Source organism: Triplophysa dalaica, chromosome 9 (genome assembly GCF_015846415.1).
Source record: "Triplophysa dalaica isolate WHDGS20190420 chromosome 9, ASM1584641v1, whole genome shotgun sequence".
Taxonomy (NCBI): domain Eukaryota; kingdom Metazoa; phylum Chordata; class Actinopteri; order Cypriniformes; family Nemacheilidae; genus Triplophysa; species Triplophysa dalaica.
Genome location: NC_079550.1, coordinates 12,791,959 through 12,806,735, shown reverse-complemented (window position 1 = coordinate 12,806,735; position 14,777 = coordinate 12,791,959). Strand labels below are relative to the sequence as shown.

The following is a 14,777-nucleotide window of genomic DNA, read 5'->3' as shown; positions in this document are numbered from 1 at the left end:
GTCAGACAGCACTTAAGGCTTTTGCATTTTGCAAGTCTTCATACCGTAAGTAAACATATGCAAAACTAGGTAAATAAGAGAAGCAAAATTGGGGAAAAAAAAATTCAGAATTTTAGCAGTATACTGTATCTTGAATTAAGTTTTTCTTACTTCACTGGCAAATAAGTCAAACAAAACATAATGAGCTGTACTAATTAGAAGGATTTAATGTGTGCAAAAAATAAGCTTGATTCAAGATATAGGCTATTCTCTGAAAAGTTTACATTTCATACACTATAATGACCGAAAGGACAAGATCCCGGATACAGGTGGCCGAAATGAGCTTTCTCCACAGGGTGGCTGGGCGATCCCTTAGAGATAGGGTGAGAAGCTCCGTCACTCGTGAGGAGCTCAGAGTAGATTCGCTGCTCCTCCACATCGAGAGGGGCCAGCTGAGGTGGCTCGGGCATCTTTTCCGGATGCCCCCTGGACGCCTTCCAGGGGGTCCGGGCATGTCCCACCGGGAGGAGACCCCGGGGAAGACCTAGGACACGCTGGAGGGACTATGTCTCCCGGCTGGCCTGGGAACGCCTCGGTGTCCCCCCGGAAGAGCTGGAGGAAGTGTCTAGGGAGAGGGAAGTCTGGGCATCCCTGCTTAGACTGCTGCCCCCGCGACCCGGCCCCGGATAAGTGGTAGAAAATGGATGGATGGATGGATGGACACTATAACTGTCAAACGTTTTTGGACACTTGAATGAAATGTTTGTCATTGCCTTTAAAAAGTTTTCATCTGAATGTGTGTAAAAGTATAAAATAAATTTTATAGACGGACAAACTTTTTTCATTATAAACTAATAACTGTAATATAATAAAAAGTTACTTTGAGATGGATGTCTTTGACAAAATAATGTCAGTCATGTGAAAACAATAGTCAGAAAAAGCACAGAATAGATGGGAACTATTGTGGGAATGTGATTATGACACGTTTTTATTTATTTATGGAAACATAATCCACATAGTTCCCTTTGTGTTATACATTTTTGATGAGCTTAATATTTTTCTAAAAAGGAAAAAATATGAATAAGTCAATGAGTAAGTGCACTAATGAACACTAATGTATGCAGGTTTGCTTCAAGCAAATTACACTACCTTTGTGTCTGCAGAAGTTTTTACTGCACAAACAAAAATACTGAGAAAATGAAAGAACTGAAAGAAATACTGAGAAAAAATGATTTTTGCAGCTAATTTCTTAGCGTCTCATTTCCAACAGTTAGCTATAAATTTAGCTTTATTCCTGAGGGACTATCTGGCAGTTTTCTGTCACAACATATTTTAAGTTTGTGACATTGTTGCTTAAAAAAAATGGGAAGCATCAGAGGCTGAAAAATAACTCTCCTTTTGCCGTTTACATTGATTTCTCTCATAGAACGTTGAGCTTTCACGCTAGAGATACAAAGGCAAAGCATGTGAGTACTCTAGGGTTACCGTGATCGGGAAATGGTTACCATTCAATGGACTTCATAGTGTACTAAAAGCCAAGCTCTCAAACACCATCTGCTTTTAGCTGTCTGACCAAGATCAAACATCAATTAAAAATGTTTTAGCCTGGTTTCTCAGGCATTACGCATTGGTCAACAGTGAGATGCAATGAAAAAAGACGTGTGTCTTGTACTCTGCCTCAGACACACTAACAGACTTGATTTCCATGAAAATAGATTGAAGACTGAGGGCCAGTGAATGGCTTGTTCCGTATACGGGACACCTAAGTTTGCGTTAATATTGTGCATGTAATTTCTAATCGAATCATGACAAACTATATATCATTGGAAAGGTCTAAGACTCTAGAATACAGATTTCTTTGGTGTTTTTTTATTAATTTATGTTGGGAGAGTAATTTTTTTTTTTTTTTAAAAGAGTGTGCCTAGATTGTTTGTTATCCTTTTGCGACCCGTATTTTTTTAATGTATTTTTTTAAGTAAAGAAGACTTTATTTATTTTTTAAAATAAACCTAACAACATTCCCAAAATTTTTGTGTGTGTGTGTGATTTTTTTTTTCAATAATCAGCTACTTTTCTTTTTTCAAACGAGACCAACCGTAAGTCTGTATTCCATAGAATTCATGAGTTACCGCCATTTTAGTTCCAACATGCATTTTCATCTGTAGGCTCAAAAAGGGCTCCGACAGTTAACAGAAAGGGGTCATGCGACACGGCTTAAACAAATATCATCGTTTGTTTTAAATGAAATGCAATGTTTATACACGATTTAAGGTTAAAAAACGCTGTATTTCCACATACCGTGCATGTTTGTATCTCCTCTTTGCCCTGCCTCTCTGAACTGGCAGATTTTGAACAATCTCATGGCTCTGAAAAGTGAGGTGTGCTGTGATTGGCAACTTATAACACACCAATGATAAATGATATCCCGTATTCGCTCCATATGACCCCTTTAGATGATATGAAAATGATCCAGTATACAGTTTATTGTCTTCGAATCATCTTCATTATATATGCAATAACCTGACTCCTTTCATTACTTATCAACATTTCGCTAAATTAATTTGATGAACATTAAACAATCATCAATGTGAAACTTTCTTATTGGTTTAATGCACTTTTGACCCGGTTGGTAAACCCATATAGGTAGTTCACCATCCCTCCAAAACCCTCTGTGACGTCTTAGTGGGAATTATAGCTGTTCTGCTTCAAGGGCTTAAGCTGATTATGGAGAAAGGTACCCACTCTCTGAAGGGCAAATGTGACTTTGTTTGGAATCTCCGGGTAATTGCTGCATCCTCGCTCTGAGATGGTGGAATTCTAAACTTTAATCAGCTGGCAGGTTGAACTCAACACGTCTAATAAGGAGACTTTGCAGGGACGTCCGTCAACCAACGTTTCTTTCAACAGAGAACACAACTCAACCTTGATCCATTCATTTCCATGGACATCTCTGTCTCAGCAGATAGGGATGACATTGACGGTGGGGGGTGTTTGATGGTGAATGAATAGGATGGTGCAAATGATGAATGCCTGAAGGACACAGATGGAAAGAAAAGGATGAACATCATCTTAGGAATGATCTAACTGTGCAGTACAGGATAATGGAATATTAAAAGAAATGAATGTCACTGTCAAAATGATGAGATATAAAGTTTAAAAAGCTGTTATTTCTAAACAATTAGTGGATCGTGAACATGGAGTAAGGGAATTTGGTTCAGTCTGCCCTGAATCTATTGCTGTTTACAGAGTGGAAAAGCACATGCACATGTAGTTTTATGTAAATGTTCTCAGTATACAGAAAGAAAGCAGCTGTAATAATATATATATGAGAACATCTGCTGCTTGACAGATGCAGGCAGTCCTTCATGTGTTTTTCAAGAATGACTGGAGCATAACATGAATTTTAGAGTTTTTTACTCTCATGAATCTGGTGAACAACATTTAATTTAATATAGAAACTGATATGACGTGCAAAACTGACCATGCCCTTCGTATACAGGCCTACAGCCATGGTAAAATTAACAGACCATTCCAAATTTTCTTTAAAGATTGCACAATACTTTTTCTTACTATGGTAGACAATAGTGCCTCTGAACTGTCGGTTGCTTACATTCTTGCAAATATCTTTCAGGTTTGGAGCAACTAGAGAGTGAGTTATTTATGACAGAGTTTTCATTTTTGGGTGAACTATCCCTTTAACAGCAGCGAGGTTCAATACTCACAATCGGCCTGAGCACAAATGAGACACGACGTGCTGCTGTTGAAGAACGTTAGGAGTCCAGCTACAGCCATGCTGACGTCTGTGTTGGTGGGCCTGAGGTCCAGCGTAGTAAAGCGTGGAAACTGTACCTTCAGTATGTCCTCTGGAGCCACTTTTACATACGGCACCTGTACGGAAACAGCAGATTAAATCAGAACCCAAGAATATTGCAGGAGGGAGTTTTGTGTTTCGCACTGTGATCTCGAGTGGCAGAGCGACAGAATCATCACGTTCTCATCAGACTAATTAGACTTAACGCCTAAAACTAATATAAACTCTTTGAATAATTTCAAACCCCCTCTGAGAAGGCATGTTATGAACAATAAAACCTAGACTTTATTACAAGGACAGTTTTTATTTTTTAGAATTCTCATAATGGGTTGGAATATGAAAACAATTATTCCGTCTCTTGCCTGAAAAGGTATTTGTTGGAGATGTATTTGTTAACAATGCACAATTAACTAACATAAGGAAACGTTTTTGGGAAAGTATTACCAAGAAAATAGATAAATTGTTCAATTTTACTACTTAGAGGGATAGTTCACTCAAAAATGAAAATTCTGTCATCATTTTCTCACCCTAAGGTTGTTCCAAACCTGTATACATGTCTTTGTTCTGCTGAAAACAAAGCAAGGTATTTTGAAGAATGTCAGTATCCAAACAGATATCCAATCCCCCTTACTTCCATAGTAGGGAGAATAAATATATGGAAGTCAATAGGGGAATAAGATCTGACATTTGATTACTGACATTCTTCCTAATATCTTGTGTATGGCAAATGTGTTTAGATATGCGAGTAAATGATGACAGAATTTTTTATTTTGGGTGAACCATACCTGTAAGTCAGCTGTTGATGATCTTAAGCCACTGACCCAATAAAGGGCGAGGAAAATGTTAATCCACACAGAGGACATGTGAATGACCTGTGACCTCTGGTTAAAGGAAGCAGAATGCTTCTAAACAGAAATAATAATACACTTGTATCAAACAGATCCCAAATCGCATGTGTCCCCCCACACCTGGACACCCCACTGTTGGCTGCTCTCTTATTTGATATGTCTTGAAGTGGAGGTGAATCTGGATTTGGGGGGAATGGGTGGGTGCTCAGCAGGGCTTGAAGGGGATCCTAGAGGACGGAGGCAAGCTGGCCAAAGGGCCTCTTCATCACAACAGATTGCCTGTCTGCACCGGACCACGCATCGCACTCGCACGGCCCTGTATTCCCAATTGCTTTTCCATCGCTTTCCATCAGGACGTAATGGAGACCCCGCCAGCCTGGATAGATGGGGTACAGTGGCTCAGAGACGCTCAGAGGCCGACTGGGATTCTTCGAAATGGAGGATCGCATAGATCCGGGTAATAGGAAGGCTGCAGCGTTGAGACACGCACGTGTATCTGACCTTCCCGCAGCTGGGAAGATCCTTTTCTGTATTCCCAAAGCCAGCTTTCAGACAACAACTCATCCGTCCAAACGGTTGAGCAATTGTGGCTCACAAAGCTACTGACCACGTGCTTCCCTTGAGATTTGAATCAGTGCAAACATCAATGGAAATAGAACATGAATTTACATTGTACTAAGAACCTAGAAAGGAAACTTTTCTTAACTGTGTTTTTTTGGATGGTAGACCTGATTTACCAAACAAGACATGACCAAAGAACCTCGAAGCGGACCTAGGTTCAAATATCAACCTAATGTATGTTTTTTAAATGAACCAAACAAAAATTTAATAAAACGTGACAATCCAAAGCAAAAAAGACAAGCTTAACTAGTTTTATAATACAGAGCACAATGCTATGGGGATAAAGATTTTCAATTTCAAGCGTATGAGCACCAGAAGGTGCAAACTGTGAGAATGTCAATTTATTTGATTTTTCCCAAAACACATATTTTAGCTCCAATAATCATGTTGTTTTATGTAAATTATTTTTAAGTGAAACGTTTTTGGATGAGTTTAAATTATCAAAAAAATCAGTTCATGCTTCTACATGGGCATGGTGCACCTGCTAACAAGTTAATTCAACAAAAGTCACATTCTTATTCTTGTGGAAGAGAGTAAACAATTATTCTTTAAAGTAATTACTGGCTGAAACTGAGTTTTAAGTGGGGCTTCTGAAAAAACAAAGTAGTAAACATCCGAGAGGTTTAATGAGCTTCTGCCTCACACAAGAAGTATAAATGAAGACCGACTCCATCCGACTCTAATGTCTTCTGTAGTAGGATGTATTTAAGAAAACAAATCAGCTGCTTGTCATTATTTACAGAATTTGTAAAGAAGCGTTCGGCTGAAGACTCACTGATTTGATTTCTAACTGAATGCTGCAATTTAGTGCAAAGTAAATGTGATGGATTGACAGGAAATTGACCATAACACAAAGTTGTCCGACTGGCTATTTGTCTTCTGGTTACAGCATGTTACATATGCATCAGATCCATTTCCAAGGTGTAAATAGAGCTCTGCCCTAGTGGAGCCAATCTGGGCTGGAGCATTGGAATTGGGGGCCAGAGGGGCTGTAGTGTACGAGGGTAATTTCTGCCTGTCCATGTGCTGTCTGCTCCTGCGGGTTGACAGAGTGGCTGTCAGGGCTACAGATGCACCGCTGACAGGCTTTTAATGAGGGTCCTGTACAGGCCAAAATAACTGACTGAAGTCAGGCAGGAAGCCATGCAACACTGCAGCTGTATTTCTGGCAGTATAATGGGAAGGTTAAATTTAAGGGCAATTGTTTTAATTGGCTTGGTTTAGTAGATTGAGGTCTTTACTGAAAAACTTCACTTAAATCATACAATCATACTTGTTAATGTGAAGTTTTGGCTCTATTGGAGAAATTACGCTATACCTGTTCTACATCAAAGGTTCCCAAACGTTTTCTTGTAAGGCCCCTGTTGCGTAGAGTGCATCACTTTGCGGCCACCCAAATAAAAATCTATAATCTTAAACTTTCAAAATCAATAATTTTGGTTGGTGGTCTTATGTTTCTGACGTTTCATTGCATAAAATTTATAGTACATTTCTATATTTCATAAAATGCTACATATGCCCCCCCCGAATCCATCTTGGGGCCCCCAGTTTGAGAACCACTGCTCTACATAACGAAAGCTGTTATCTGAATGTTGCACCATCATAAAAGTTCCATAAATTTCTTCTGGCTGATTGAAACAATTCATTTGACCCTATCAGAGAAATGTATTGCTTTTAGGAATATAACTTTGCACAAATATTGTTTTCTCACCTAACCTTAAAATTATTCAGACCCTGCGGGAAAATCTATACTAAAGCCATTTGCAAACTCGAATTCCATCTCAAACACTCTTTCTTATGCCAAAAACAAAAGAACATTTTGAAGAACGTTGGTAACCAAACAACATTGAACCCAGTGACTTCCATTATATGGTCAAAACTCAGAGAAATTTCTCAAAATTGCTTCATAAGGTTTTGAGAGAGAATACATGATGACATCATTTTATTTTAAGGATAAACAATCCCTTTATGAACTATACAGAGAAGTGTGTGGGAGTCTGGCGGCTGGTTTCAAGCTGGTCCAAGCTTGAATAACATCTTGGAAGACCAACAAAACGCTACCAGCTGGTCATACCAGTCTAAACAGGACATGATGGTTTTTGAAACATGCAGGCTGGCCAGCTGACCAATCAATAACCAGCTTGGACCAGGATGCTAAACACAAGTACCATCTTAAACTGGATATTCCAATATGGCTGTTTCTATACAGTACTAAATTTACGTCCATTCACTAGTTTTATTGTTACACTTTGTTTAACTGTTCTTCACGCTCCCAGTAAAACTGTCCAACTCCATTCTACCTTTACACAGGAACAAAAGCACATTCAGGAGGTTGGACGATCTCAGGAGGGAACTCTGGGGATTTAATTCCATATGGCAAGGTAAGTATAATGAGATCTTACATCTGTTCCCTTACGTGCCAGAGGAACAAAACTCATGTTTAATAAAAGATCACAGAACTTTTACCTGGGCCATGGTGTCAAACGTTACAGATGGACACCCTGTCGTATGGTAAAGTCCGCCGTATTTGTTTCTTGTCATGCTCGAGATCAGTAGCAAACAACATAGCCACGCTAGGTCGCCCGCAGCGGCTCGTGCAGGTTGGAGGGGGCGGTCGCAGGCAGAAATCAGTGCCATCGCTCAAAGACATGGAGATCAGCCATATGGGGAAGGCAGAATGGCTGGAGGGGCATTGTGAATGATTGTGACATCGCACACCTCTCTAATGTGGTGCAATGGAGCATGGGAAGTCAGCTGCTTGGGGAAAAACACACACACTCAAGCGCTAAGTGGAGTAATCATGTTATAGAGGCTACACGAGTGCAGTCGACGTCTTTGGTGGGGAGAGAAATGAGAAAATACCATTGAGACCTTGGGAGGAAGCTCAGCATTGACCACAATCTCATCGATCAGCACGCTGAAAAAAAAAAACATTCTCGATTTCAGGGACCCAAGCCTCGCAGCTGGTTACTGAGAACATAGATTTCATGTGAAAGAATCAAACGTTTTAAAGCTGCGGGTCGCATTTTGACGGCACTACGAGGGTAAGGGACCATGCAGGTGTAGAGGTGAAGCAGTATTGAATTGTACAAGTGGTGATTTTGAATTTAAAACAACACCTAACAGAGCAGATCCGCAGGTGTGTCACAACCTCTTTTCTCTGCTTGTGCATTCATCTATTGTAAACAAACGTATGATGTATGTAAAGCAACAAATCAATCCATGACTACTCAAGGGAGAGCATTGTCAAAAACTGAAATGCTGAGCAGCAATGTATGCTTTTACCCTCCAGACAACAGACTATATTTGGCATGCTTTTACAAAATCCTGTTCATCAGGAATAGACCTGTGACTGCATTCAATTTCCACTTCATGATTAATAATATTTTATTACGATATAGTAATGTTACGGTATTCACCAGTAATACTAAAACTATGTTGAAAAGGGTTGTCCTCTATGACCCTTAATCTAAAAAAAAAACATTACATTTTAACTTGAAAGTAACTTAGTATAATTAAACATGTATAAAGTAAAAACTATTTCAAACAGATAAAAAAAACTTGCAAAGAACAATATTAAACAATCAGAGCTTTGAGCAGAGCAGAGCAGAGTTTAAGTCTTTTGTATGCACTTCATTACATAAAGAGCCGTTTTACAATTTTATAATACGTTTTTTTGTTAAATAAGCAAAGATGATCATCATATTAACAGATTAATATATACAAGGTTTTTAAATAATACCATAAAATGACTAAAAAGCAAAAACAAGCTAGGTTAGCGGACTACTTTAAAAATCCACAGATATCAGACTGAACTTTGACCAATTTTTTTTGCAGTTTCATTAATATGTTCATTTTTGCAATATATTTGATTAAATATCTAAAATTTATGTAAAATTATATTATTAAATATTTTAAATATATCAAATCTATTGTTATCTTATAATATTAATTTTATATTAAATATTTAATTATAGAACAATGTTATAATTGGTCTATCGAAGAATAGTTAGAGCCCAATATTAATATAGCATTTCCCATTTCTTTTTAAGCAGTAGCATGTTCTGCAATATTTTATGATGTTTATAAACATTGAGACATTTACAAAACAATAAAAATACACAAAGTTTTGTTTCAGTTAGCAATGCAGTGAAAAGTTTTGATAAGTTCTTTATACAATATTGTACAATTATGGCCTTGAATTTACAAACAAAAAACCTCAAAAATATAAAATATTTATACAATATACTCCAATATGATCCATTTCAAATACAACAAGACACTTTTTTCAAGACAACTGTTACATCCGCAAAACGCCCCACTCATTATTGAAAACCATGCCCTTGCTTGCCCAGGGATTTGTTTGCAAACTGGATGAAACCCATGAATAATTTCTCTCTGTAGTGCCGGAGGGCTCAGCTGGGGTGTAAAAACCTGATCCATTGACACCTCCACAAAGAGCCGACGCTGCACCGTGGATGACCACAGAACAAAGGCACAATGGAAAACTGGTCCAACGTTTTTAGCACATCCATCATATTAAAAACAAAAGGACGAATTGAATTTGAAAGGCTCCATCAAGCCTGCAGGGGCTTGAGCGGTTCTGTGCTGAAACAAATCTGTTCAGCGTGGAATAAAGAGAAGCGCTTAATGGCCGTCGGTGTAAATTCGGGAGTGTAGGTGTACCTCGTCGTTCTTGCGGCGTGACAGATCAATTGCACAGCAAAAGAGAGGTGACCAGAGGTGCCGTCAACAGCTGTGCGAGCCTAATTATCATCAGGCGGATAAGGAGGCAGCACCTGTGTTTTGTTTGCACGTTGGCTGAAGTGCTGTAGTGGTCTTACCGCAACACCATCATCCACTTCGGCAAAAGGGTCCCATCTTCTGAAATTACCTGCCCTTGAGGGACGTTCTTTTAGAGGGCTTCTTGTTCTAGTCTGTTCTTCTGATTGTGCTCATCTGTCCATAGTGCAATGGTCCTGATAAAATTAAAACAGCGTAAACCTGTCTAAGTTGGTCTGCAGGTCCTGGTAACCAGCTACTGAAACCAGTCTTCCAGCTTGGCACCAGAATCCTTTTTAAAAACATCCAACAGACCAGAAAACAGGGTTAAGCTGTTTTGTCAACATTATGGTTTCTAAAGCACTCAATGCAGAGGGATCAGCAGCGCTACATTTATAAATCATTTAAGGCAATGAGGTCTAAAGTAGTCTGCCATTAAGAGTCTTATCCAGCCCAGTATAGTTTTCATAGCTTAATCACCAGGCCTGAACTCTCACCCTCCTTCTGTCGGTTCACCAGACAGAAACTTCTGCAATCCTGGAGCAATGGCATATTTGGGTGAATTACATCTACATACATTTACATTCTTAGCAGATGCTTGCTTACTCGAGCGGCTGACAATGCTGCGTACAAATCATGTTAAGGGCAAGATACTGGCACAAATCACAACGCTGACGATTCCCCAATCTTACCGCAAAAGATTGAATATGTGCATATGGAACGGTTAAGAGAAAGGATAATCACTTCAAGTCTTACCATGAAAGAAGTACAACCAATGGAACAGAACTACGACCGGGAAATAACCCAAACATCATGAAATGCACAAAATGACAGGATTCTATTTTGTACAAATTTCTTTATTAGTTTTTTTCAACACGTATTAATATATATTTAATGTTTCAGTGCTTTTAAATCATGCCAATAAAGAATCTTGAATCTAATCACATAGGGAAGAGCTGTTCAGTCACTCACAATGGTCAGTCTGGAGCAAAAGATGCGTTTCAATTCGCATACTATCCATCCTAAATAGAATTCTAAAATATAATTAGTATGTCCCAAATCAAAGTATGCTGAAATGAGTATTCTCAAAGTACCACAATGGTCTACTGTTTCCGGTGAAAACTCAAATTGTGAATCCATGGACACTTAACGGCTGGTAATGCCCCCAGCTCTAAGCGAGAGGAGTTTAGTGACGCTACACTGCATTAATGAAATTAAATTAAACATATTTCGCAAAATTATGAATGTAAGCATACAGTCAACATTACATATGAAATAATGAATGAATAAATACCTTAATGCATGGAAGACATGTATTTTGATCTTTGTGACAGTTATGCATCACAGTCTCGTCTAGGCAACAACGACAACTTCCATTTCGCGTTAGTATGTCCCAGTTCGTACATACTGTTTTGCTAAGCATCAAAATATATAAACTTGTCCATAACAAAAGCAGTGCATACTTTAAGGGCATTTAATAAGGCGAATTGGGATGCAGCAAAAGTCTGGCCTGAAATAGCACACCAAAAAAGTCACCTACAAATAACTACAGGTCAGCAGTTTGGTTCAATGGGTTAATCTTTCACCAGCGCTTCTGTGTTCCTCCCTGATGTGGCCTGCTGGTCAGATTTCATTATTCATGCTTAACCAAGTGGAGTAATCTTAATTTAATACACACATCAGTGATAACCTGAGAGACTTCAGCTAACCGAGATGGCCGCACATCATCATTTCATTACACAGCGGTGTTCAAATGTCCGAGACCACTAGTGAAAATGCTTCTGTTTTGTCATTTTCCAATTTGGTTAACATTGTCAGAATAATCAGAGGGAAAAGTTAAATTCAATCAATCAAATCAATGTTAATGATTTTTAACAACAATGATATACTGTAGTTTATTTGCATTCGATATGTGCAGAATCTTAAATCTACAGTATCTCATTCATTTTAGATCATACTTCAATATCTTTTTTGTTTCTTACAACTTTCTGCATATTTAAGGGTAGTTCACCCAAAATGAAAATTCTGTCAAAATTTCCTCAAACCTGTATGCCTTTCTTTGTTCTGCAGATCACAAAAGATATTCTGGTGATTGTTGGAAACAAATGCCCAGTGAATGGTTTTGTGTCTACACAGAAATGAATGGCCACCGCTGTTGTTTGGTTACCAGATTTCTTCAAAATATCTTCTTTTGTGGTCTGCAGGAGAAAGAAAGTCATACAGGTTTGAAATAAAGTGAATGTAAAAGTAGATGTTGACAGAACTCTCATTTTTGGATTAACTATTACAGTACTTCAGGAATTGAATATAAGCATTTCAATACGGACCCCATTGTGTATCATTTCACATTCAGAATGTCTAAAATGTACCACCACACTACACAATAAATAATATTAATCAAAAATAAACATCCCCACTATGGCACAGAGCAGCCCAGAGGAGTAAAAAAGGTGATTTGAATATCAGCACATGACTGGCATCTCTGATACAATATTTTCATATTAATGTATTCAGGTCTCAGGCGCCGCAGAAAGTTAGACTCTGTTGTCTCAGTTCTGGGCTGGCCTCTCTCACTTTTCTTTCTCTTTTACATAAAGCCTTTTGTCATTCAGGTTCAAAGGCCTCAGCCTCAAGCACAGTCCTGCTCCAAGAATACCCCACAGGTTCCTCCCTCCATCATCTGTCAGACTCTCTGTACTACGAACACACCCTTTGTGTTAACAAAGAATTGAGAACTTAGACAAAGAGGAATGCCTTCCGTCCTACAGAACAAGATATTTTTCCTGTAGTGACTGAACTAAATATTGATTTTAATTACCGTAAGCAGCTAACCAAGAATCAAGGCGACATGTCCTTCAAAAAACACAGACTACTGTCAACATCAACACCAGCTTCCTAAGGTAGTTTTTATATTTGAAATACAGTAAACAAAAGCGATTGGACTGTAAACGTGATCTATTTTTAGTGGCACTTGATGTTGCATAGAGCAAGCAAGGAGGAATTGTGACATGCTGTGAACAAACATACATCAGGCTGTAATGAGATAAAGTTTATATACGCCAGACCCTCCGAGCAAATCTTTCTTTCCTTCTGGCCAGATGGGAAACTCCATCTCTCCATTACATTACACGAGTGAAAGAGTATTTTGAGCACTCATGATAATGAAATGAGCACAGCTTCTTTCCAGCGCTCTTGCTGTCATGAGCTATCTTTCTGTATTTACGTCAGGCCGAACTGTCAACTAAAAACCAGCTGTGTACAGAAATTTGTATGATACAGACAATTCAACCTCACAGGCCTCCCAAGTTCACGATATACCAACGCAAACATGCAAGCTTTTAAGTTTTATTTAGTCAGAACACGACGCACAAGCACAGATACACACATGGCAAGCATTTTTTTTATTTGGTCAGCATTTTTATGCATACAGATGAAAAGGTCATTTAACCAAAAAAGAAAAGAAATGTAAAATGACACTGCGCAACCAGAACATTAAAACATTTTACTTTTTTGAATTGTGAAGAGAATCATTTTTAAACTCTTTTCTGTTTTGCTCTCTTTTAGAAACCGACCCACATGCCACCATAAGCATACTAGACCCCACCACCATCACCACCAGCAATCCATTAGACAGACAAGTCCCTATTATTTCAAAATATACAGTATATAAAAAAAAAACAATAACAGGCGCACAGTGACCTTTCCCAAAGGACAGTCAGCAACAGCCATTAATGCATCTACCTAGCCATCCCTCTTCTCAGAGTAAAAAAACCCTCTCACCTTTTCCATCATTTCAAACCAACCAACAGCCCTCTCCAGCACAAATCCTGACCATTACAGCCTCGCTCCGTGACAAGACAAATAAGAGCTCATGAAAACAAATCAAATGTCAGCGTTATAAATATTCATTGTGATGTATTATAGCCGATGTAAACGTTTAAACTTTCATTATACGAGGCCTCTTCGGTGACCTAAAAAGTCATTTATAAGGTGTGACTACGAATATTTATGCTTGTTGTTCGCTTTAGAAGGCGAACGGATTATGAATTATGAAGACATTCAAAACCACTGCTTAGTGGAGTACACAGTGTAAACTTGTTTTTAAGGTACATTATTCATAACTCATGTAACAGCAATACATTCATCTGACTGTTGCTCTGGAGAGATGAAGCACATAGATATTACAGCGTGGAACGCGAACACTTATCGTATAAGTAATTTGATAATAAAATAAAAACATATAATACTATATACAAAATATATCCTGTATAATATACATAAAATGAACTACAAAAAAAATATTTTTAGTCTACACTAGAATATTATAAGATGCATTATAATGTATTAGATGTTATCTTTTGTTAAAGCAGACGAGAACAGTGGATGTTTTTATTTTACTTGTTAATAGTGCTGTTGATTAATATTAACATCATAATAGAGCGCGTCAGGTCTAATAGACTGTATTTGCAGAGCAACATCTATTGCACAGTCATCATGTTTGCGTACATGCATGGGCGATCATTCTTAACATTGTAATTCAGACGGCTCCTGAAACAGTGTCAATACGGGAATACTAGAATACCGCGAAGCTTGGTCGGTGATTGTAAATGTTATTTAATACTTTCTGAAGTAATTTACAAAGAACGATAGTCTCATTCTTTCTGTTTGAGGAAGAACAAAAGATAGTAGATTAATGTGACGTCTGAACAGTGCCGTTACCAACCGTGATATGTCAA

The 14,777-nt window shown here is 38.3% G+C and overlaps 1 protein-coding gene across 1 annotated transcript in view; it reads right to left on the bottom strand.

Moving 5' to 3' along the window:
* Window positions 1-14,777, bottom strand: part of grik4 (glutamate receptor, ionotropic, kainate 4) — a 275,509-nt gene that overhangs the window by 84,246 nt on the left and 176,486 nt on the right. The window contains exon 6 of the mRNA XM_056756694.1: window positions 3,702-3,867. Coding sequence (XP_056612672.1) covers window positions 3,702-3,867 — 166 coding nt within the window. The remainder of the gene's footprint in view (window positions 1-3,701; window positions 3,868-14,777) is intronic.